Consider the following 27184-nt stretch of genomic DNA (forward strand, 5'->3'; position numbering starts at 1 on the left):
CATCATTAATACCAAAGACGGGTATCAAAAATTGCAGCAGGATCTTAATCGGTTGTGTAAGTGGGCTGAGGAATAGTTAATAGAGTTTAATACAGATAAGTGCGGGTTGTTGCAATTTAATAAGTCAAATCAGGACAGAACCTACACAGTGAATGGCTGGGTTCTGGGGAGTGTTGTTGAGCAGACGGATCTAGGAGTGTGTTCATAGTTCCTTCAGGTTAGGCAGTTGAAAGAGCTACTATCACAAAGATGAAAACAAATTTGGACAGGTACATGGATAGGCCAGGTTTAGAAGGATATGGGCCAAATGCAGGCAGGTGGGTGTGTAGATGGATCATTTTATCTGGCATGGTCAAGTTGGACTGAAGGGCCTGTTTCCATGCTTCATGATTCTATGACTCGATGTGTGTTTGTGCACCATTCATGCACCTTCCCAGCACTCACACGTCTGCTTCATCATGAGTTGAAGGGGGTTTTCCAGCTTTTTCCCCCCCTGAAGAAGGCTTCTGACCTAAATTATCATCTGTTCATTCCCTCCATGGACATTGCCTGCCCTGCTGAATTAATCCAGTGCTTTGTTTTTTTGCAGCTGATTTTCTTTCTCTACGTCATACTGATCTGAGCATTGCCATGTCACGTATTGGTGTTTTCATTAATCCTTTATTACATTTTTGAAATCCTTGCATTTACGTGGTCTGCTGTTCTATATTTCTCTATCATTTACAATCCCATTTACTAATCTTTGTAATTTACCTCCACTGGTCAGAATAAAAATATAAGATTTATTATAATTTTCTAATTATCCCAACCGTCATTCATTAGTTTTCTAATTTTTTTACCAGCTTTGAATTTTGCAAGCAGAATTCTAATTTTCACTTCTCTTCTGTTTTAGCTAGAAGCCAAGTGTGTTTCTGGCTGTATGTGCCCACCAGGAATGTTGTTGAATGAGAAAGATCAATGTGTCTTTCTTGAGGACTGTCCGTGTGAATTCTGTGGCGTGTTTTATCGTCCCGAAGCGACTATAGTAAAAGAATGCCAGAAATGGTAAGGATCAGTAAATTGTATACTGAATATGTATGAATTGCCTTTGCATATGAATGAATTCCTTGAACCACAGAGAACTTTATTTAACGTAGGCTTTAGAATTAATTGCGGTATATAGTCTTATAATGTTATAGATCTCAACTGTTGTTTATAGGCTTATGAGGCTGCAGTGGGCCACTGCCTTTTAGTACACTTTGTGGTGTGTGCTGTGCTTCCCCCTGAATGGACAGATATATGTGTAACGCATGCAGCAGGAAGCACATATGGATGGCTTCCATTTTGTGTATGAAATTTATGCCTTGGCTATGAGCAATTTCTGTTGAGTCTGGACTGCACTCACCCAGCGACAACTTGTGCCTGGGTGTTAAGAACCAACACCAGAGGTCCTGAATTTCATGGTGATGATGGACTGTGCAAGGTAGCTGACCCCACACTTACCAAGAGTAGTCCTTCACTGGGCACTTTCTCGCAGACGCTGTTCTGATCTGAACTGTCAAGGCCAAAACATCATCAGAAGCCAAGTCTAGATGGTCGGGTGACTGTAATAGTTTCACATGGTCAGACCACTTACCACCAACGTTACTGCTTCACCTCTGGAGCAACTCACCATTAAGGAAAGTCAGTCATTTCTGGATCAGTGGGATTGCTTATAACCTCTATGGACAAAAAAACGTAGATCCATGAAACTGGCCAGTTCATCCTGAGGCACTCCGAATTGCCACCCATGTTATGTTGCTGCGCCAGATGGCAGGTGGCTTCTTGAGAAGATAGACTTTGTCTACTCTTCAGTTGATCATCCTGGGTCATGCTTGAGGTAATGATCACATTGTAATCACAAGGTGACGAGGAGGATGGTAGTGACGGTCCAAGCAAACTGATTTCACAACCTGGATATTTTGTGGCCAAGCATACAATCTGGCAATCACAAAGACACTGCAACAGGTGGAGGTAAGGGAGGGGAAGGAGGAAGGTGGAAGGTCCTAAAGGAGTGCAGTCGCAGTCCAGCATATTGCCTTGAGCATTTACGCTTCACCCACTGAGAGGTAGTCTGTACATAACCTCGTCACCACTTCAGTTTACCTCCAGGCAGCAATACGGCTGGCAAAGGCTTTTGGCATCAAGCAAGGTTCACTATGTTTCCTTGATAGTGAATAGCATCAAGGTATGCCTGCCCTCACCAGGTATATCCTGTTGAACTCCATTGACCACAAAATTACTGTGTCTGGAAGTCCATGTTGGAGATTTGTGAGTAATACAATTCACGCTCAGCTCCATTCTTACCTATATCCATGCCATTCCGTGAAAGGCACATCAACGCTGCAAGAAAATTTCCCCGCTGTTCTGAAAACTGAGGAAATCAATCGCAGCTCACTACATTGCCATGCCCATGAACCACCTGAGCTGTAGCTGTTATCCAACAGTCTGCACCACCGAACAACAACTTGTCAACTCGTTTTCACCTAGCAGCTAACGATAGCTTATTTTCTTTCATTTGTTCCATAAATCTCTCTATATCACAGTCTATATCTCTCGTTTCCCTTTCCCCTGACTCTCAGTCTGAAGAATGCTCAACCCGAAACATCACCTATTCCTTTTCTCCAGAGAAGCTGTCTGACCCGCTGAGTTACTCCAGCTTTTTGTGTCTATCTTCGGTGTAAACCAGCATCTGCAGTTCCTTCCAACACAGTTTGTCAAAGCTTCATCCTTATCATCAGATGCCACCTCCAGCTGTACCATCTAGAAGGGCAAAGCCAGCTGTCTCTCACATACCTCAACATTGCAAGGTAGACTCTTCATCACGTCCAGTACATCCTCAGTGGAAATATATGTTCTGGTGCCATCGCAACAACCTAGAGCTCAATGCTCTTAAGACAGTGGAATTGATTGTAGACTTTAGGAGAGCTCCTCCTGCCCTCATCCCACTCACCATCAACAACACCACAGTCACATCTGTGGAATATTTTAAGTTCCTGGGAACCATTATCTCCAAGGACCTTAAGTGGGAGGCTACCATCGACTCCACAGTCAAAAAGGCACAACTGAGGATTCTTTCTACGGCAGCTGAGGAAACACAATCTGCCACAGGCAATGATGGTCCAATTCTATACGGCCATCGTAGAGTCTGTTCTCACCTTCTCCATCATGGTCTGGTTTGGCTCAGCCACCATCATGACACCAGGAGGCTGCAGCGAATCATTCGATCAGCTGAGAAGGTTATTGGCTGCAACCTTCCCTCCATTGACGAACTGTACACTGCAAGGGCCAAGAAGCGAGCGGGTAAGATCATTTCTGACCCCTCTCACCCTGGCCACAAACTCTTTGAATCACTTCCCTCTGGAAGGTGACTCCGGTTTGTCAAAGCTGCCACAGCCAGACATAAAACAGCTTTATTTCACGAGTAGTAGCTCTACTCAACAACCGAAAATCTGTAGCCTCCTTTTGCTCTGGTATTTTGTTTGGTTCAAATGTTTGATCAATGGTGTTTTATAATTAATGTTTAGTGTTTTATGTGTCATTCGTAACTGTCACTGTATGTCATGTTGTCACTTGTGGGCGGAGCACCAAGGCAAATTCCTTGTATGTGAATACTTGGAAAATAAACTTATTCGTTCATTCAGTTCCTCATTCAGCATGTTGTAACAGCCTTAACCTAATGTTTCCACAACTGGCCTCCAACCACTCCACTACAATTGTCGCCTCATCGGAATTATTGCCTGTATCCTTACTTGCGCAATGACCTATTGTTTCATTATGGTGCATCTGCAGTTCCTTTGATTTTCATTTGTTTTGGCTCTTGGTCAAATCTAAGCCTCTCATCCTATTCTTCAATTTTCTGCAGGGTCTTCTCTCTGTTCCCTCTGTGCTCTGACTAACCTTTGCGATCTCTACCATCTACCAATTCAGCTTTCTTGCTTATTTCATATTTCCATTATTTAATTTTGTTGTCCATATCTGAGGGATGCATTTTGGAATTCTTGCTCAAAACCTTTAGTTTATTTTAGTTTAGAGATACAGCATGGAAACAAGCCCTTCGACCCACCGAGTCCATACCGACCAAGGATCCCCGCACATTAACACTATCCTACACACACTAGGGACAATTTACACTTATACCAAGTCAATTAGCCTCCAAACCTGTGCATCTTTGGAGTGTTGGAGGAAACCAAAGATCTTGGAGAAAACCCATGCGATGACAATAGACAATAGGTGCAGGAGTAGTCCATTTGTCCCTTCGAGCCAGCACCTCCATTCAATGTGATCATGGCTGATCATCCCCAATCAGTACCCCGTTCCTGCCTTCTCCCCATATCCCCTGACTCTGCTATTTTTAAGAGCCCTATCCAGCTCTCTCTTGAAAGCATCCAGAGAACCTGCCTCCACCACCCTCTGAGGCAGAGAATTCCACAGACTCACCACTCTCTGTGTGAAAAAGTGTTTCCTCGTCTTCGTTCTAAATGGCTTACTCCTTATTCTTAAACTGTGGCCCTTGGTTCTGGACTCCCCCAACATCGGGAACATGTTTCCTGCCTCTAGTGTGTCCAAGCCCTTAACAATCTTATATGTTTCAATTAGATACCCTCTCATCCTTCTAAACTCCAGAGTGTACAAGCCCAGCTGCTCCATTCTCTCAGCGTATGACAGTCACGCCATCCCGGGAATTAACCTTGGAAACCTACGCTGCACTGCACTCGGTGACGGGGAGAAAGTACCAACTCCGTACTAGTCGGGATCGAACCTGAGTCTCCTGCGCTGCAAGCATCGTCATGCAGCAACTCTACCGCTGCGCCACCGTACCGCCATGTTCAGCCATCACTTTCCTTTAGGAACTTCTGCAGAATTTTATTGAGGCGGCTATTGCTCATTTGTCCTGATGCCCTCTTTGTGACTTGAAATCAAATTGTTTCCCCAATCCTTGTTGAACATGTAGCTTTACCCAATCTGTTTTACTAAATAACCATAAAGTGTTATTTATTTTATGATTGATTTACAATTTGGGATTGTACTTTTTCACATATTTAGGAATTAGGACATTTTATGAGAAATTGTATGCAACCTGGATTTAAAATTTCTAACACTTTGTATTTAAATAGTATTTGCTTTAGAGGTAAATGGGAATGCACTGGAGATGCAAAGTGTCCTTCAACCTGTGTGATTCATGGAGAAGGGCATGTGACTACCTTCGATGGAAAACAATATGTATTTGATGGCAGTTGTGAATATACTCTTGTTCAGGTACCAGACAAAGATTTTTCTTGAGTGCAATTTATTGTTTCTCTGTGCTTCATTTTTGCTTATTAACGAGTGTGTTCAAATCTTTTAGGATGCTTGTTCTGCTAATTATAGACTGCCTTCATTCAAGATAGTGACAGAAAATATTATTTGTGGTACAAAGGGTGTGGTCTGCACTAAGTCCATCAAGATCTACCTTGAGGTAAGGAAGTCAACCTGTGAATTGTGCTTTAATCGATCTCAATTCAGATGTGTAACCATAAAGTGTAAAATGATTTGTTGCATGCTATCATGTTCTCCGCTCTCACTTCCCCAGTTTCCGTAGCAGCCTTTATATTATTCACTGATGAAACACTCTGTAAGTTAAACCTTAAGGTACTACTGGCAGAGAACTCCAGAGGCAGAGTGGAAAATAAATATTGGCCAAGATTTCATAATTTTAAAATAATAGAAATTAAATAAGACTGCCAAAAGTCAATAAACATGATTTCCTCAGGCATACAAAGGTGAAATCATCGGGATTTCTCTTCCTTCAATCCGGGACATTGCGTGCAAACGTTGCTTGTCCAAGGACAACAGCTTTATAAAAGACCCCACACATCTCCATCATGGACTATTCACTCTGCTGCCCTCGGGCAAAAGGTATCGCAGTATATAGAGCAGAAAGGCCAGGTTTTGCAACAGCTTCTACCCCCGAGCCATCAGACTTTTGAATTTCATATAATGTGCCGCCACTATTATCTATTATCTTTTTATCTATTTTATCGTTATGTTATTTTATGTTGCACGGTGAGCCAGATGCAACGAAATTTCGTTCAGATTTGCATTTGTTGGTGTATTTTTGAATGACAATAACGTCTTTGATTGATTGATTGATTGATTGATTGAAATGATATCGGGATTGTTAAATTTTATATCTTCATTTAATCAAATATTTTATTTTATATCTTCATATCATCAAATATCCTATGACAGATGACACAGGTTGCAACTTTGAAGTGAGAAAAAATTAACTCACAGAAAGCAGACAATTGTTAGACCATAATAAATATAAAATTGCTGGAGACATTCAGCAGCTAAAGGCTGTGTCTGCACAGAGAGAAACAGATATAACACTCCAGGTCAAAAGCCCTTCAGTGGTTCTGACAATGTTCTGACATTGATTCTCCCAGCATTTTCTGTTTCTATTTCAGATTAACAGCATATGCAGTTTATGTTTTGATTTTCAATAATGGAGTCCATATTTGAAAGCTCACAGTAGCTTAAGAACAAAGAAGTTAAGGATTCTCTGCAATATACAACCCACCAACTTGGGTTAGATGACTAATTAATTAACTTAAGTAATGTCAATCTTAAGATGCTATTACATTTATGTGAAAAGTGCCTGTCCTTGAGATCCACTGGTGTGTACGATTACAACCTGACCCCATGACTGGCGTAAACCTGACTCGAGCCTGAGAATATATCATTGATTTTGGAGTAGGAAGGGACTGCAGATGCTGGTTTAAACTGAAGATAAACATGCAAAAATGGAGTAACTCAGCGGGACGGGCAGCATCTCTGGAGAGAAGGAATGGGTGACATTTTGGGTCAAGATCCTTCTTCAGACTGAAAGTCACGGGAAAGGGAAACGATAACTGTCTATCGTCTATATCTCTCGTTTCCCTTTCCCATGACTTTCAACCAGGCATTGGGGTGGCACAGTGGCATAGTTGCTAGAGCAGCTGCCTCACTGTGCCAGAGACCTAGGTTCAATTCTGACCTTAGGTACTGTGTGTGTGAAGTTTGCATGTTCTCCCTGTGACGGCGTGGGTTTCATCTGTGTGTTCCAGTTTCATAGAGTCATAGAGGCATACAACGTGCAACGGGCCCAACATGCTCACACCAACCAACAAAACCTATCTACAATCATCTCACTTGCCTACATTTGGCCTATTTCCTACACTTATCCTATCCATGTACCTGTCTAAATGTTCCTTAAACATTGCGATAGTATAGATAGCAGATGGGTGGTTGGGTTCATTTCCTTTGATGCAGTGGTTATAACCGAGAACTCACTATCTGGAGCTGGTGGGGGCAGAGATGCGCACAACTTAAGAAATATCAAGATGAGCATGTGAATTGCCAAGGTAGAGAAGGTTACGGTAAATTGCATTAGTATAGAGAGGAATTTGATGGTCCAGTATTGACAGGGGAGACCAAAGGGCCTGTTTCCATACTGCGTATGAATCTTCCAGGAAAAGGTTAGCCATTGACACCCAGAGAGTTGTGAATCTATGGAATTCTCTGCCACAGAAGGCAGTGGAGGCCAATTCAATGGATGTTTTCAAGAGAGGGTTTGATTTAACTCTTTGGGCTAACTGAATCAATCGATATGGGGAAAAAGCAGGAATGGGGTACTGATTTTGGATGATCAGCCATGATGATATTGAAAGGCTCGAAGGACCAAATGGCCCACTACTGCACCTATTTTCTATGTTTCTATTACTATTTATTGAATATACAAGGAGTCCCACAACAATTTTAACCCTCCCTGCTTCCTATGAGGTCCATTCCATTGTCCCAATTTCTCCATCTTTGTCACATCTGTTCTGACAGTGACATTTTCCATTTTTGTGCTTCCAAGATGTCTGCCTTCTTGTGCTTTCTCCAACACCAAAGTCTCGTTTTGTTTCCTGCATTTCTGCTTTGTGCCCCTTTCACACGTGCTACTGCTGGAGCAAGGAGAGGGTTTCTCTTGACTTCACCTTTCTCCCCACTGCGCTCCATGTGCAACTTTGATGGTCGATGTTCACCACGATCAATAACCTGATTTCTTCCACCTTCAAGAAGATTCCACATCTCTCCCATCCTCTCTGAGTTTTCTGAAGAGACTGCTTGCTCTATGGCTGTTACTTTGTTCCCCGTCCCCATTAACCCACTTCTCATCTCACAGTGCCTTTTCCCGCAGCATTTGGAGATGCAATTCCCACCTTTATATTTTGTCTGTACCCAACGCCTAGTGATCCTAACATCCTTCCAAGTAAAACAGTAATTTACTTCTACCTTTCCCAGGTTAAGGCATTGCGTTTACATAGATTACACAGAAAATAGGTGCAAGAGGAGGCCATTCGGCCCTTCGAGCCAGCACCGCCATTCATTGTGATCATGGCTGATCGTCCTCAATCAATAACCCGTGCCTGGCTTCTCCCCATATCTCTTGATTCCACTAGCCCCTAGACCTATAGCACTAACCCCCTAGAGTGCTCACAATATGCCATTCTTTACTTTGGAGGGACCAAATACAAATTGCAGATGCTTTGCAGAACTCCATTCAGTCCACACGAGTGACCTTAAGCTTCAGTTGCCTGTCACTTTAATTCTCCACTTCACTCATACTTTGCCCTGTAATCATCGGGCTCTTAAAATATTCAGATGAAACCCAACACCAACTTTAAGGGCAGTGTCTCATCTTCCAACCGAGAATGTGGCAGCCTTCAGGAATCGACAGTGAATTCAACGATTTCAGAAAACCAGCCTCTCTTGTTTATGTCAGAGCTGATGCAAGGTCACCTACCTGTAACTTTAGTGTTCTTTCCTTCTCCGCAAACGCTGCCTGGTCTGCTGAGGATTTCCAGCAATCACTGCTTTATCTGTGGAGCATAATGAATTGTTTAAATATGAAATATTATGCTTACATCTGTAAAAACAAGGCCAATTGCTGTAATCTATTGCTTCGAGGAAGTAATTAACATTGGTAGAAGTCGATTACTCCGTGGCAGTTTGCTTTACTGAACAAATATTTTTGTGTCCTTGTGAACAATGTGTATTATGTACTTTTTTTTCAGGAGGTCCTAATTAAACTGGCAGATGGACACTATACATTAATACCTCCAAATGCTGCCAAACATTTTAAAGTGGTCAGCAATCCACTGTATCTAAAATTTGATTTTGTGATCAAGGCAAAGCTTGAACTAACAGTCATCTGGAATAAGAACATGAACGCACACATTTCCATTACCAGACTCTCTAAGGTAAGATAAATATACCAATTGTCACATTTATTACATACATAGATGTACAGTGTAAATTGGTGATGTAACCATTCAGATTAGATTATGAACAGACATTCAGGGAGGATCTGAGGCAGGTTCTTAAAGGAGGCAAGAGGTAAATTCTGTGGAATGAGAGGCAATTTGGCCAGGGTGGAATGACACCTAGGATTAGCTGGAAAACAAAAAAAATAATATTGAAGGACATGTAATTAAATTCCTCAAGTAGCAAATCACAAAAGCACTCTAGTCAGGGTGGCCTTCACTCGCAGAAAGCTTCCCTCATAATCCTTGCAGACAGTCTCCATAGAGAAATATCATTATTGCTCATGGCTACATTGCTGGTGTGAAGGGTGGCTCTCTGGACCAAGTGGGAAATCCCCTGCCTTTGACATGTGCAGCTTTTGCATTCACACCTGGAAGCCATTTACTCGACTTGCTAGCGTGTGGGTAACGTGTGGGTAGTGCGTGGGTAGCGCGGGACAGGAGCATGGAGGAGTGTGAAATCTTCGCGTGCCGCCGGCCTGTCGCATAACTTACGGGCAAAGTGGGACAGGCCCAAGACCCTGGCGCGACGCAACGTCTCACCTCCAACAGCAGCAGAAGCAGGCAAATGATCGTCTTGCTCGGCCTGGGGCTCACGGCCATTGCGGATCCGGATACGCCCCCCACTCCTACTCCCAGAGCAGTGCCAAGACGATCGGAGATAGACACAAAATGCTGGAGTAACTCAGCGGGACCGGCAGCATCACTGGAGAGAGGCAATGAGTGATGTTTTGGGTCCAGACCCTTCTTCAGACTGAAGAAGAGTCTTGGCCTGAAACATCATCTATTCCTTCTCTCCAGAGATGCTGCTGGTCCCGCTGAGTTACTCCAGCATTTTGTGTCCATCTTCAAATGACGTCACGCGCTCCAGACGGCTGTGCGGACGCATGATGACGCGCGCGACCATCGCCCATCAGTCGGCCTGTTGCGTAAATGACGGCCAAGTGGGACAGGCCCTTTAGGTATCCACCCCTCTCCAATCACCACTTCACACCCTCCGTGTTGCACTACATCACTTCTCCATCATCAACAATAAAAATAGAGGAGGTGGAGAGGCTTTTCAGAAGACAGAAAAGCCGGAAATCTACAGGACCGGGCTATGTTTCCCCCTTTACTCTCAAGCTCTGTGCCGAACAACTGGCACCAGTCTTCACAGAAATTTTCAATGAGTCCCTGCAAACCTGTACTGTCCCTGCCTGCTTCAAAGTCTCCACTATTGTCCCTATACCCAAAAAGACAAGGATTACTGGTCTTAATGACTACAGGCCTGCCACACTGACCTCTGTAGTCATGAAGACCCTTGAAATGCTTGTGCTGGCCAAGCTGAAAAATATCACGAATACCCCTATGCAGTTTGCATATTGGACCAATAGATCTGTGGATGATGCAATCAACCTGGGCCTGCATTTCATCCTCCAGCACCTAGACCGCCAGGGGACCTATGCGAGGATCCTGTTTGTTGATTTTAGCTCTGCATTCAACACCATTGTGCCAGAGCTACTACACTACAAACTTTCTGAGTTGACTGTGCCTGAACCCCTCTGTCGGTGGATCACCAGCTTCCTGACAGACAGAAAGCAGCACGTGAGGCTGGGAAAGCACATCTTGGACCTGCAAACCCTCAGCATCGGGGCACCGCAAGGCTGCGTACTCTCCCCTCTCCTCTACTCTTGCCACACCAATGACTGCACCTCCACTGACTCCTCTGACAAGCTTCTCAAGTTTGTGGACGACACAACCCTGATTGGACTGATCCAGGATGGGGAGAAATCTGCCTACAGACAGGAAGTGTCACAGCTAGCGTCCTAGTGCCATCGCAACAACCTGGAGCTCAATGCTCCTAAGACAGTGGAATTGATTGTAGACTTTAGGAGAGCTCCCCCTCCCCTCACCCCACTCACCATCAACGACACCACAGTCACATCTGTGGAGTCTTTGAAGTTCCTGGGAATCATCATCTCCAAGGACCTTAACTGGGGGGCTACCATCGACTCCACAGTCAAAAAGGCACAACAGAGGATGTACTTCCTACGGCAGTTGAGGAAGCCGAATCTGCCACAGGCAATGATGGTCCAATTTTATACGGCCATCGTAGGTCTGTTCTCACCTTCTCCATCATGGTCTGGTTTGGCTCAGCCACCATCATGACACCAGGAGGCTGCAGTGAATCATTCGATCAGCTGAGAAGGTTATTGGCTGCAACCTTCCCTCCATTGACGAACTGTACACTGCAAGGGCCAGGAAGCGAGTGGCTAAGATCATCTCTGACCCCTCTCACCCTGGCCACAAACTCTTTGAATCACTTCCCTCTGGAATGCGACTCCGGAATGTCAAAGCTGCCACAGCCAGACATAAAACAGCTTTTTTCCACGCATAGTAGCTCTACTCAATAACCCAAAATCTGTAACCTCCTTTTGCTCTTGTAGTTCATTTAATTCACATGCTTAATCAAAAATGTTTTATTATTAATGTTGAATGTATTATGTATCATTCTTAACTGTCACCGTATGTCATGTTGCCACTTGCGGGCGGAGCACCAAGGCAAATTCCTTGTATGTGAATACTTGGCCAATAAACCCATTCATTCATTCATTCATTCATTCAAACATGTAGGGATTAAGAGAGGCCACTCATTGTCGTTGATAGCACAAAGTGGCAACTGAGTTCCCATTCAAAGAAGCGCACATGGTAAGAATACAGGGAGGGTTACATTAAACATTAATTATCCCACAGTTGGAATAGCGCGTTAAATTCTGATCACCACATATTAGGAACCTTGAGAGAGTGCTGAAGTGATCCTAAGGACAGTCCAGGGAAAATCGACAACATTTACAAGGTCAGAAGCTGGTGTTCTTCTCCATGGAGCAGAGAATATTGGAAAGAGTTGATAGATAAGTAAAAGATTCCCCGATCATGAGTCCAGTGTCATCAACATTGTTGGAATCTAAATTAATCAGCCATTCCAGGAGAATTGGTCTGAGCAAAACTAATTTGCAAAGCAATTGGGGAAAAAAAAAGTGAGGAAAGGGAGTATTGAAATTTCTGTGCAGAGAAGCAATGGATGCCTCAGCTAAATATCCTCCACCTGCATTGTGACAATTCTGTGATTCAGAGTTGGATTCCTTGGGCTCTACAGCACTGGATCACATTGGGTGTTTCCCTCAATTAAAGTAGATGCTGGTCTTTATCCTATGACAGGCCGATTGACAAGTCCTGCAAGGTAGGTCAGTCTAAAATGTCAGATCATGTGGGATGGAGAGTGAACTAACCAACTGGATACAACATTATGAAGTTAACTTATGAAGTCTGGATGATCAAATTAACTCAGGCAAGTGTGAGTTAACTTGTATTATCCAGACAATAATATGTTATCTTGCACTTTCTTCTTCAGCAGTCCTCATTTCCTTAACTAATCCTATCTTGGTTTTACCACTGGTATAGGGTTTCAGAATTGCAGATAACTCGTGTGAACTGGCAGATGCTTGTGTAATTTAATGTGAATACCATCAGGCTTTACAGTTTGCACAACTTATTTCTCTCTTCATTCTCTGGTTGCTAAACACTTGAACTCCCCCACTCATTCCCTTACTGACCTTTCAAAACCTGGGCCTCCTCCATTGTCAGAGCGAGGCCCAACGCCAATTGGAAGAGCAGCACCTCATATCTCGCTTGGGCAGCTTACAATCCTGCCGTACGATTAGTGATTTCTCTAACTTCAAGTAACCCTTGCTTTCCCTCTCTCTCTCTCTCTCTCTCTGTCCCTCCCCATCCTGGTTCTGCGACCAGATTAACTGTCCTCCTGATTGAATATCACTGTTGTATCCCTCGTTGTCACCTTCCCCTCAGCTAACAATGAACCAATCTACATTTCCTTATCACCATCTGCTTTGATCTGTAGTTTTCATGTCTCACCCATCCATATCTCTAGACCCCCCTCCCCTGACACAGACTGAAGAATGGTCTCAACCTGAAATGTCACGCATTCCTTCTCTCCAGAGATGCTGCCTAGCCCACGGAGTTACTCCAGCATTTTGTGTCTAACAAAATGTTTTGATTTGTATCCAGCTCACATTGATGAAACAAAACTCAACTTTCCCTACTGGTTATAAGTGTCATGTACAGCACAAAAAAGCATAGCCTTGTCTGTGTTTAAATGTGTTTTTTGAAATCTTAAATTCATTAAATATATGCATGCAAATTCATAGCACGCAATTTTGAGCCAGTTTCACAAGCGCATTTTTGTTTATCTATTTAAAATTGTAAATAATTGTAGCAGCAAATTAATATCTGATGAAGTGAAATTCTTTCTCTTAGTTTCCAGTGTGCGGACTGTGTGGTAATTACAATGGTAATGTGGATGATGAATACATAACCCAGAACAAATATTTAGTGTCCAATTTACTGGTCTTCGCAAACTCTTGGAAGGAAGATCCCATGTGTAGAGATGTAACTGAAGTTGCAACTCCATGTCACAAAAATCCGTATCGTTTTGCCCGGGCTGAAAAGATGTGTGCTATAATTAACAGTAAAGTGTTTGAATCATGTCACAAATTGGTAAGTATGCTAATTGTCTATGTTATTATTGCAATGTATTTCTGTGCTAGACTAACTACGGGTAAAGGCAATGCAGGAACAAAATAAAGTACAAAAGCAGGGATATTATGATGACATTTATGGGGAACTAAGGAGGACCCGGCGTGGAGGAACTGCCGTGACAGGGGGGGGGGGGGGGGGGGGAACAAAGGAGGACCTGGTGCGGGATGCATTGTAACTTTGTCGATGCCCTTTACGTGGTGACTCTTTACATACCTTGGGTGTGCAAGCAAAGAATTTCACTGTGGCTTCACATGTGACAATAAAGTATTCATTCATTCATTCATTCAAATTTCACAGAAGAGTTGTTGCGGTTCCACCAGAGTTAGTGTTCAATTCCAGTCCCAACAGTTTAGGAAGTATGTGAGGATCCTATAGATTCAAGGAGTCACACAACCTATGCTGATCATCGTGTAGTGACCTATTGTAACCCCATCTTCCAGCATCCAGCCATTGGCTTCTATGCCATGGCATTGCAAGTGTTCATGGAAGTACCTATTAGTAATTGTGAGGGCGTCTGCCAACACCATCCATTCAAATGCATTCCAAAATTGAACCACTGTGTGAGTGTAGAAATTCTCCAAATGTCTTCAATTGGTCTGCCTCTGCCTTAAATCTCTGCCCTCTGGAGAAATACTTCTCTGTCAAGGGAAAGGCCAATAACTATCTATCCTGGATCAAAGCTCCTCTCTATGATGGCCAACTATTACACTCAATTTCCCTGGGTATTCGGTGAGAAATGCGCACCCTGAGTTTTAATGGATGAAGTAGTTCTGCTATTTAATGGAGCAGTCAGGCTGAATCAGAATAGAGATCTGATACAGAATTTAAAATATAGTTTGGCCAGGAATTCATAATGAACATCAAATTTATAATCCAACTTTAAAATATGGTATAAATAGTTTTGACTGATAAATTGAACATTTTTGTGTACAATCATTCAGAAAGAGCAAAGCCCAGCTATACTTTTTACTTATTCCTAACTTGCACACTTTTGCACATTAATTTATGGTTTAGGTTTACCGAATGCCGTATTACGATAATTGCGTTCGAGATGCTTGTGGTTGCGAGCTGGTTGGGGACTGCGAGTGTCTCTGTGATGCTGTTGCTGTCTACGCTAAAACTTGCATTGATGCTGGTGTCTGCATCGACTGGAGAACTCCGGACTTCTGCCGTACGTCAATTTTATTGCACAAACAATCGGGCAAAGTTCCAAAAACAGAAATTAAATTTTCTGATCAAAATCATTTATTTGCTAGCACTGCCAATGGTTTTAATTGACTTTTTCTGGTATTAGTTAAATGAACAGGTTAATATATTGCTATCTGAAGATAGACACAAAAAGTTGGAGTAACTCAGCGGGACAGGCAGCACCTCTGGAGAGAGGGAAAGGGTGACTTTTCGGGTCGAGACCCTTCTTCAGACTGCGGTCTGTCTGATAAAGGGTCTCAAACCCAAACGTCATCCATTCCTTATCTTCAGAGATGCTGCCTGTCCCGCTGAGTTACTCCAGCTTTTTGTATCTATCTTTGGTTTAAACCAGCATCTGCAGTTCCTTCCTACACAATATATTGCTATCCATCTGACTATACATTAGATTTATTTATCTAAGCCACATCTGTCCACCTTTCCATTTTTTCTGATGTATTTTTCAGATGTTGCCAGAATGACACAATCCCACGTATTTCTCTAATCCTTTGCAATGTTATGTGTATTTTGTTCTGCCTTTTCCCTAAAAATATTATCATCAGGTAGATAAGGTAATGAAGAAGGCTTCTGGCATGCTGGCCCTCATCGGTTAGAATTCAGTATAGAAGTTGGGTTGTTACATTACAGTTATACATGCCACTGGTGAGGCAGCACTTTGAGTATTTTGTTCAGTTTTGCCACAGAAAGATGCGTTAAGCTGGAAAGACTGCAGAGAAGATTTATGAGGATGTTGCCAGTACTCGAGTGTCTGAGCTATAGGGACAGACTAGGACTTTATTCCTTAGACCATAGGAAAAGGAGGAGTGACCTTACAGAGCTGTGTAAAATCATAAGGGGCATGGATAGGGTGAATGTACACAATCTTTTACTCGGAATAGGGGAATCAAGAACTCAAGGTCTTAAGTTTAAGGTGACAGGGGAAAGATTTAATAGGAACCTGAGGGACAAAGTTTTCACAAAGAGGGTGGTGGGTATATCTTGGGGTCAGGATTTCAACACATTTGGTTTATTGATTTAAAGCAAAACAATGGTAAGCAGAAACTAAAAGTCCCAGATGTTGTAAATTCAAGGAGAGTGAATATCTTCATTAACGGAGGCATAGAATAAAAGAGCAGTGAAGATATGGGACAGATTTACAAAGCATTGGCTAGATGGAATAATTCAAGAGGCAAGTCAAGTCATATATATATACTGAAATCTTTTCGTGTAAGAAAGATCCGCAGATGCTGGTAAAATCGAAACATTTTGCTTGGGTAATTTACACCCCGGCGGTATGAACATTGACTTCTCGAACTTCAGGTAGCCCTTGCTTTCTCTCTCCATCCCCTCCCCCTTTCAAGTTCTCCCACTGGTCTTACTGTCTCCGCCTACATTCTATATTTGTCCCACCCCCTCCCCTGACATCAGTCTGAAGAAGGGTCTCGACCAGAAACATCACCCATTCCTTCTCTCCAGAGATGCTGCCTCACCCTCTGAGTTACTCCAGCATTTTGTATCTACCTACTGAACTCTTTTGTTGTTTATTATAGGTTTTACAGAGTACTTTGTTTACATATGTGTTGCGCTGCTGCATGTAAGAATGTCATTGTTCCGTTTGGGAACATATGACATAAAACACCCTTGACTAGACTTGCCTCTTGAACTACTCCAAGTCAGTTAGTCTACTCTTCGTCACACCGATGTACATTGGGAGCACCAACTGCATTAAACCAGATTGGAAACGGTGCATGGGAAGCTCTGTCTTGCCTGGAAGGGATACTGGGATACTTGGACGGAAATGAGAGAGCAGGTATAGGGACAGGTGTGACATACCCTGTGGTTGCAGAGGGAAGTGCCTGGGGAGGAGGCGGCAAGTTGAATGGGAGAGGATGTGCAAACCAAAGCATTGTGGAGAGCATGGTTTCTGCAGAAAGCTGCCCACTGACATTTCCACCACCTTCAATGTGATCTCACCACCAGTCACATCTTCCTATCCCGATTCCTTTCCACTTCCTCAGTGACCAGAGACCATAGAGAAGACAGTCCTGGTGCAAGATTTCGACCTAAAACATCAACCATTCCCTTCCCTCTACAGATGCTGCCTCATCCCAGAGTTCCTCAAGCAGTTTGCTTTTGATGTCCTGATGAATCTCCTCTGCAGTGTAATCACATCCTCTCACAGTGCAGTAACCATAACTGTACACAGTACACCAGTTGTGAGGTTATCACAAGTTCACAATTGATAGGAGTAGAATTAGGCCATTCGGCCCATCGAGTCTACTCGACCATTCAATCATGGCTGATCTCTGCCTCCTAATCCCATTTTCCTGCCTTCTCCCCATAACCCTTGACACCCGTTCTAATCAAGAATTTGTCTATCTCTGCCTTAAAAATATCCACTGACTTGGCCTCCACAGCTCTCTGTGGCAATGAGTTCCACGGATTAATTACCCTCTGACTATAGAAATATTTAACCAATCTATCATCCAAGATTACCAATGTTTGATGAAGTTGCACCATAACATTCCTGCTCATATTCTGTACCCTAGTTAATCAAGGCAGTTATTGTGTATGCCTTCTTCACCACCATACCTACCTGCATGGCTACCTACATGGATCCATGGATTTGAACACCAAGATCCCTAGGATCCATAACACTCTCTGGATATGTTATGCTCTACTTTAATTAAAGCAGATTGTGTTTTAATTAATAATCGTTTTGTTTTCAAAGATTTAAAAACATTTGCATTATCATCCACATCAAACCAGAGTCATTTGTAATGGCAACAAAATAATGAATTTCTTATATATATGTGTATATATATGTATGTATATGTGTGTGTGTGTATATATATATATATATATATATATGTATATATATTTTTTTTAATTCAATAAACTAATATCCGTAATAGTAGTGCAAGAAACCAAAGACCAAGGTTTGCAAGCAAAGACAATTCATTGAAGTTCATAGTTGTTGAGATGATTGTTGTGCAGTGTTTAAGAGCATGATGGTTTTTGGGAAGAAACTATTCTTGAACCTGATGGTCATGGTTTTCAGGCTCCTGTACCTTCCTTCTGATGGTAGGAGGAAAATGAGAGTATGGCCAGGGTGGTATGGGTCTTTATTTATTTATTTATTTATTTATTTATTTATTTATTCCGAACAAGTAAAGACATTAATGACATTAATATTAACAAAATCGAAATTATCAAACAATTGGACATTACAATCAATATTTACAAGGCAATGAGAAGAACAAAAGCAAAGTTCCAATGTCCAACTCTGTGTCTGTACAAGCTCGAAAAGGAGTGAGAAGAAGAATAACTTATTAAATCTCACCCCTTTTCCCCAACACTTCTACCATATTTAAAAATCAATTCATTTTTGATGATATTGCTTGTCTTTTTGAGGCTGTACCTCCTGTAGATCCATTCAAAGGTGGTAGGTCAGTACATGTGATGTACCAGTAATATATACCACTCTCTGTCATCTCTTTTGCTCCTGGTTGTTCAAGTGGCTGAATCGGGCCGTGATGCAACCAACCACTATGCTCTCTACCATATACCTGTCGATGCCTTTTTGTGCTTTCCTGTCCTTTCATTTTTACTTGAAATAATAGAACACATTATGAACAGAATGATCTCCCAGTTGCCAAGCTCTTTAATTCCCCTTCCCATTCCCACACTGACCTTTCGGTCCTGGGCCTCCTCCATTGTTAGAGTGAGGCCAAATGCAAATTGGAGGAACAGCACCTTGTATTTCGCTGGGGAGCCTGGAACCTAGCGGTATGAATATTGATATCTCTAGCTTCAAGAAACCCTTGCATCCCTTCTCTCTCTGTCCCTCCCCCACCCTGGTTATTATATTGGTTTCAATTTTGTCCTGGTGAGTTTCATTGTCTAACTCGTTCTCACCTAGCCCACAGCTAACAATGGCCTGTTTCCTTTATCATGGTTAATTTTTTGCATATCTTTCATTCATTTGTTCTATATCTCGCTATATCACCGTCTATGTCTCCCGTTTCCCTTTACTCCGACTCTCAATCAGAAGAAAGGGTCTCGACCCGAAACATCACCTATTCCTTTTCTCCAGAAATGCTGTCTGACCTACTGAGTTACTCCAGCTTTTTGTGTCTATCGTCGGTTTAAACCAGCATCTGCAGTCCATTCCTTTTCATGAACATGCTGAATATCTGTCTATGAGGGGCAGAGAATTGTAAATATTAAAAAGTAAAAGAAAACTAAATAAGCAAAAGTTTAAAACCGTTTAATTAATCAGTTCTGGAAAAGACTCAACTCAAAATGTTGCACTGTTTTGCTTCAGGGAATCACGATGTTTTTGAAATACAATTTGAATCTTTCCTAACTTATTTCAGCGGTGTACTGTGATTACTACAACACCCGGAAGCTGCACTCCACCTTGAGAGAAATTGCTCAGTTTGGCTCAACTAGGTGGCACTACCAACCATGCCTGTGCCCCGCCAACATTCACATCTTCGGGAAGTTCAACATGGAGGGTAAGAGCGTTGATTTTGTGTTAACTGTAAGAAAATTTAGAGAACCGCAAATGTTGGCCTAAAACAAAAGCAGGTGTGACCTAATGAAGGAAATTATTTTTGAGAATGAATCGAAACATGGATTGAAACCTTCAATTAATACTGAACATTGTTATGTGAATCAATAGGAGGATTTCATACAAATTAAATTGTTTGGCATATAACTCTAATGTGATATTTCTGTATAGTCAGATACAGATCCATACATTTCTACTTAAGGAGTAAAATTGTTTTCTGGTGATTCAACATATCAACAATCTGCATGAAGTTATGAACTTCCTTGTTTTTTTACAGGTTGCTATGTTTGTGCTAAAGATGAATACTTTAATGAAGACTTAAAACGTTGTGTATCATGTGGTAAGTCAAGAGTGTTTTCATTTTTCTTGGTTAAAAATGTGACTGTCAATTTTCTCCCCTATGCTTCCTTTATTTATCAAATCCTCAAAATGCTTTGACTCCTGGAGATCCCTGGGCTTGCTTATCTCTCTCCCCCATGACCCTGCCTTTCCATTCTCTGCCCGCTGTACCTTAGAAACCGATCTCCCTAACCCTGATCCTTCAGCTCTCTAGCACTTGAAACCATCCTAAAATGAACAGAGGGAGGGATTTGAGTACTTTGTTTGTTAAAAGTTGAAAGACAAAGAAAATAAATTTTCAGTAAAAGCTTATAACATCTTGGGCTTTTTAAACAGTGGCATATAGCTCAATAGCTAGGATATTATACAGTAAATGGCAAGACCCATAACAGAATTACTGTACAGAGAAATCTTGGGGTGCAAGTCCATTGCACTCTGAAAGGCATAGGCATTGATTGACTTCATTGGTTGTGGTGCTGAATATAACAGTTAGGTAGTCATGTTAGTAGCTTGATAAAGCATCAGGCCACATTTGGAGTATAATGTGCAGTTCTCGTCACCACATTTCAGGTAGGATGTGGAAGCTTCGGAGAGGGGGAAGAAAAGATTCATAAGGATGTTGCCTGGGTTATAGAATATTAGCTCTAAGGATAGGGTTTTCTGGAGTTTCAGAGGCTGGGGGGTGACCTGATAAACCTCCAAGAGGCACATGTAGGCTAGATGGTCGGAGTTCTTTTCCCAGGGTGGAAATGTTAAATATTAGAGGACATAGGAATAGGGTCATAAAGTCATACAGCACAGAAACAGCCCTCGCCGACCATTATGCCCATCTACCATAGTGCTACAAGCCCGAGTTTGGTCCATATCCCTCTAAACCTACCCTATCCATGTACCTGTCTGAATACTTTTTTAAACAATGTGATAGTACCTGGCACAACTACCTCCTCTGGCAGCTCATTCCATATACCTAACAACCTTTGTATAAAACAGCTACCTGTCAGGTTCCTATTAAATCTTTTTCCTCTCACCTTAAAACGATGTCCTCTGGTTCTTGATTCCCCTACTCTGGGTAAAAGACTTTGTGCATTTACCCTATCTATTCCTCTCATGGTCTTATACACCTCCATAAGAATCACCCCTCATCCTCCTGCACTCTAGGGACTGAAGTCGTAGCCTGCTCAACCTCTCCCTATAGCTCAGGCCCTTGGGTCATTGAAAATCACCCTAAAATGTTCCTGTACCATTTCCAGCTTAACAACATCTTTCATCTAACAGGGTGACCAAACTGAACACAATACTCTAAATGTGGCCTCACCAATGTCTTGTAAAACTGTAACATGACCTCCCAACTTCTATGCTCAATACTCTGACTTATGACAGCCAATATGGAGAAAGTCTTCTTGACCACCCTATCTACCTGTGATGCTACTTTCAAAGAAATATGTACCTACACTACTAGATCACTCTAGATACCTACAACACTCCCTAGAGCCCTACCAATCACTGTGTAGGTCCTGGCCATGGTAATCCAAAATGCGACACCTCACATTTCTCTGTAATAAATTCCTCAGTCCACCTACCCAGCCGATCAAGATCCTGCTGCAATTTTTGACAACCATCTTCACTATCTACAGTACCACCTATTTTTGTGTCATCTGCAAACTTGCTAATCATGCCATGTATATTCTCATCCTAGTCATTGATACAGATGACAAACAGCAATAGGCCCAGCACCAAACCCCGAGGCACAACACTAGTCACATGCCTCCAGTCCAAAAAACAAACTTCCATCATTACCCTCTGCTTTCTTCCATGGTCACTTTTCTATCCATTCAGCTATCTCTCCTGGGATCCCAAGCGATCTAACTTTCCAGACAGCCTACCATGCGGAACCTTGTCAAATGTGTTGCTGAAATCCATATGTACATCTTCAGCTCTGCCCTCATCAACCTATTTGGTCACATCATCAAAAAACTGAGACATGACCTCCCACATACGAAACCCTGCTGACTATCCCTGATCAGCCCTTGAACATCAAAATGCATATATATCTTATCCCTGAGAATGCTCTCTGATAACTTTTCGATCACAGATGTTAGACTTATTAGCCTATAGTCCCAAGCTTTTCCCTGCAGCCCTTCTTAGATAGCGACACAACACTTGCCACTATCCAGTCTTCCAGCGCCTCACCCATATTTAATGATGACTCATAAATCTCAGCCTGGGCACCTGCAATTTCCTCTCTAGCTTCCCACAATGTCCTCGGATATTTCTGATCAGGCCCTGCAGATTTGTCTACCTTCTTACGGGTTTTGGACCTTCAGCATCCCCTCGACTGTAACACTGACTGTCCTCAAGACACTTCCATTGACTGCCCCAACAGAGGAAAAATGCTCACTGAGAACCTTGCCCATCTCCTGTGGCTCAACACAGAATTGACCGGTTTGATTACTGAGGGGCCCCATTCTCTTTCTGGTTACCCTTTCCCTCTTAATGTACATCAAATCTCTTGGGGTTATCCTTAATACTGCCTGCCGGAGCTGTCTCCTGCCTCCGTTTTGTCCTCCTGACTTACCTTTTTAGCTTGCTCCTCAGTTCCCAAAACTCCACCAGGAATACACTTGATCCCAGCTGCCTATACCTCCCATGCCTCCTTCTCACTCTTGACAGAGCCTCAATTTCTCTCATTATCCGTCCACCTGTCTTGTGCTTCACTCTAACAGGAACATGCATGTCTTGGACTCTTATTAGCACACTTTTTTAAATATCCCACTTCCCACACATTCCCTTTTCTTCAAACAACCCACTCCAATCAACTTGAGCAACTTCCAGCCTAATGCTCTTAAAGTTGGCCTTGACCCAATTTAGAACTTTAACTCGTGGGCCATCCGTAACTATCTTAAAACAAATTGAACAGTAGTCACTGGTCCTAACAGGCTAATCCGTGAACACTTCATCACATGCCCCTCCCAATTCCCTAATGTGAGATCAAGCATTGCTCTCTCTCCCGTAGGGCCCTTTATATATTGCCTGATGAAACTTTCCTGAGCACATTTGACAAATTCTGCCCCATCTAAACATCTTGCACTACGACTTTCCCAGTGAATATTGGGAAAGTTAAAATTCCCTATGACAACTTTCTTAGTCCTGCAGCTGCCTGCAATCTCCTGGCGTTTGCTCTTCTAATTCCCATTGACTATTTGGGGGCCTGCAGTACACTGCCAACAAAGTGATCATCCCTTTCTTATTTCTCTGCTCCCCCCTTCTCCCCCCTTCTTCCCCCCCCCCCCCCACACTCTTTTAAAGTGCACTGTGCTTTTACCTTCCTGTTCATCACGGGTGTGAATTTCAGACAGCGCTCCCCCGCTTTCCCTGGCCCCCGCTTTTGCGATGTGTTTGTGTGTGTGTGTGCTGACGGTCGATCCAGCTCGCGGTTTTTCAGGCGAGTGCCCTCGAGCTTGAAGGTCGAAGACAGTTGCTGAAAAGTCTCGTAAGTGGGACAGGCCCTTAGAGAGCTGACCTCCTCAGAACATGCAAACCCACAGCACAACCGAGAAATACTTAGAATGACGAAGGATAGTGAAAGGAAGAGAGGTCAAGGCGACATAGGTTAAAAGCAGTTTGCAAAAGGACCAAAAATAACATGAGGAAAAGCTTCTATTTGCAGCAAAAGGTTGGGATCAGTAAAGCACAGCCAAGAGTGCAGTTGAGGAAGTTTTGAGTGTAACATTCAGAAGAAGCTGGATGAGTAACTGAATGGTAAGAATATGTAAAGGGGCTGTCCCACTGTACGAGCTAATTCAAGAGCTCTCCCGAGTTTAAAAAAAAAATCGAACTCGTGGAAGCACGTAGAATGCACGGAGCGGATACGTCGGAGCTCAGGACGTCTCTTAGCAGCTCGTAAAGCTAACGGCAGGTACTCGGGAAATGCGGTAAGCTCGGGAAGACTCGTGAAGATTTTTCAACATGTTGAAAAATGTCCACGAGAGCCCCGAGTACCTACGAGCGGCTATTACCGTAATTCTCCGAGTTAGAATAGGGGGAAACTCGGGAGAACTCTTGAGTTAGCTCGTACAGTGGGACAGCCCCATGAGGAAATGCCAGGGGAGTGGGGCTAGGGGACTAAGTGAAAGGCTTGGATAGGGTGGATGTGGAGAGGATGTTTCCACTAGTGGAAGAGTCTAGGACTAGAGGTCATAGTCTCAGATTTAAAGGACGTTTATTTCGGAAGGAGATGAGGAATTTCTTTAGTCAGAGGGTGGGTGAATCTGTGGAAAACTTTGCTACAAATGGCTGTTGAGGCCATCAATTGATATTTTTAAGGCAGAGCTAGATATAATATTAATTAGTACGGGTGTCAGGGGTTATGGGGAGAAGGCAGAAGAATGGGGTTATTGGCCTGTCCCACTGCGGAGACCTAATTTGCGAGTTTAGAAGAGTCCAGGAGAGTGTCATGGTCTTGTTGTATCGCCAAAGTAGAACACCTCCTACGACCTCCTTCGACTATGTAGAGAGAACCTCCTACGAATATGTAGAAGACCTCCTACGACCATGTGGAAGACGTCCTTCGATCTCCTTCAACCTCCTTCACCTATGTTGAAGACTAGATTTGACTATCTACGATTTACTCGCCGATGCTCACTGGAAAATTGGACCCCAAATAGTGGAGAGTGAAGACGACCACCTTCAACTACCTTCGACTGTACTAACACTATCTATGACTATCTATGACTATCTATGACTATCTATGACTATCTATGACTATCTATGACTATCTATGACTATCTATGACTACCTTTGACTACCTTTGACTACCTTTGACTACCTTTGACTACCTTTGACTACCTTTGACTACCTTTGACTACCTTTGACTACCTTTGACTACCTTCAATTACCTACGAATAACATGCCGACCTATTACGACCTACTTCGACTAAACCTACGAGTAAAAAATTATAAATTTTTCCATGCCGACCAAATTTTCCTCGCGGACAATTTTTCAGCATCTTAAAAAATACTCCTTGACCAAACTGAGGCCGCGAGTATGCGGGAACTTCTCTCGAGCATGAAGGAGAGTTACATAGACCTCGTAGGACCACGTGTTGACCATGCTGCGAGTTTGAGTCGAGCGCAAACTCTTCTAAACTCACAGATTAGGTCCCCGCTGTGGGACAGGCCATTTAGGAATGAGAGATTGATCAGCCATGATTGAATGACAATAGGTGCAGGAGTAGGCCATTTGGCTCTTCGAGCCAGCACCACCATTCAATGTGATCATGGCTGATCATCCCCAATCAGTACCACGTTCCTGCCTTCTCCCCATATCCCCTGACTCCATTATTTTTAAGAGCCTCTATCTAGCTCTCTCGTGAAAGCATCCAGAGAACCTGCCTCCACCGCCCTCTGAGGCAGAGAATTCCACAGACTCACCCCTCTCTGTGAGTAAAAGTGTTTCCTCGTCTCTGTTCAAAATGGCTTACTCGTTATTCTTAAACTGTGGCCCCTGGTTCTGGACTCCCCCAACATCGGGAACATGTTTCCTGCCTCTAGTGTGTCCAAGCCCTTAACAATCTTATATGTTTCAATGAGATCCTCGCTCATCCTTCTAAACTCCAGAGTATACAAGCGCAGCTGCTCCATTCTCTCAGCATATGACAGTCCCACCATCCCGGGAATTAACCTTGTAAACCTACGCTGCACTCCCTCAATAGCAAGAATGTCCTTCCTCAAATTAGGGGACCATAACTGCACACAATACTCCAGGTGTGGTTTCGCTAGGGCTCTGTACAACTGCAGAAGGACCTCTTTGCTCCTATATTCGATTCCTCTTGTTATAAAGGCCAACATGCCATTCTCTTTCTTCTCTGCCTGCTGTACCTGCATGCTTACTTTCATAGACTGATGTACAAGGACCCCCAGATCCCATTGTACTTCCCCTTTTCCCAACTTGATGCCATTTAGATAGTATTGACTGTGTAGACTTGATGGGCCGAAGGGCCTAATTCTGCTCATATCACTTATGACCTTATGACTAGCTGGAGAGTTCCTAGACAGAGGTGTACAGAGTTGAATAGGCAAATGCTCTTTTTCTATGCTGTCCTTAGAGTGCATGAATATCAGTTCCTGTTGTATTGCTTCTGGCTTTTTATAATGTAAACTTCATAAAATGTAAGTATCCGTCTGCAAAGTTTGGATTTGAAACGTTATCTGACATTCTTCCTCAGGAGCTCCTCCTGTACTCAGACCAACAGGTAGGAAATAATGTTCTAATTTTTTAACACAGTATATTAAACGTGTCATTCATTGAAATCTTAAATTTGAAATCTTGAATTGGGGAATTGCTGCAAAGCATTTTCTTTGAACTAATGTTGCAGTCGATGTAAATAAGGATGGCAGGTTGGCGCAGTGGTAGTGTTGCTGCCTTACCATGCTGGAGACCCGGGTTCGACCCTGGCTACGGGTTCTGTCTGTCAGGATTTTGTACGTTCTCCCTGTGACCTGCATGGGTTTTCTTCGAGAACTTCGTTTTCTCCGAGAATTTCCTCCCACACTCCAAAATGTACAGGTTTATAGGGTAATTGGCTTGGTATAAATATAAACATTGTTTTTCATGTAGGACAGTGTTAATGTACTGGTCGGCACGGACTCGGTGGGCTGGAGGACCTGTTTCCGCGATGTATCACTAAACTAAGCGAAATGCAACCAAAGGACATGTTTCTGGGCTGTGTAGCTCTCTGTTGTGCTCGAGCAAGAATTTCATTGTCCTATCTGGGACATATGACAATAAAACTCTTGACATGTCTCTTGAATCCAGCAAGATCATGACAAGGAGGATGTGGAAAGGACAATTTCTCTTATGGGAGCCTCTAAAAGTAGGGATCACTATTAAAAAATAAGTGTTCAGCCAATTAAGACAAATAATGCAAAATGCAATTTTAGCAATGTTTTGAAAGCCTGTGGAACCCACTTTCTTATAGAGCAGTGGAAGCAGAATCTTTGAATACTTTTAAGGCAGAGGCAAATATATTGGAGACACAAGAGACTGCAACTGCTGGAATTTGGGGCAAAAAAACAAACTGCTGGATGTACTCACCAAATCGGGCAGCACTTATGGAGGCAGAGGGATAGACAAAACTAG

General features: G+C 42.9%; 1 protein-coding gene across 1 annotated transcript in view; it reads left to right on the forward strand.

Annotated features, from left to right (window-relative positions):
* The window catches only part of LOC116984420 (mucin-6-like), a 152895-nt gene that overhangs the window by 82659 nt on the left and 43052 nt on the right, over positions 1–27184 (forward strand). The window contains exons 16-23 of the mRNA XM_033038572.1: positions 893–1044; positions 5136–5277; positions 5366–5476; positions 9102–9287; positions 13665–13904; positions 14961–15117; positions 19511–19651; positions 19985–20047. Coding sequence (XP_032894463.1) covers positions 893–1044; positions 5136–5277; positions 5366–5476; positions 9102–9287; positions 13665–13904; positions 14961–15117; positions 19511–19651; positions 19985–20047 — 1192 coding nt within the window. The remainder of the gene's footprint in view (positions 1–892; positions 1045–5135; positions 5278–5365; positions 5477–9101; positions 9288–13664; positions 13905–14960; positions 15118–19510; positions 19652–19984; positions 20048–27184) is intronic.

Source organism: Amblyraja radiata, chromosome 20 (genome assembly GCF_010909765.2).
Source record: "Amblyraja radiata isolate CabotCenter1 chromosome 20, sAmbRad1.1.pri, whole genome shotgun sequence".
NCBI classification, from domain to species: domain Eukaryota; kingdom Metazoa; phylum Chordata; class Chondrichthyes; order Rajiformes; family Rajidae; genus Amblyraja; species Amblyraja radiata.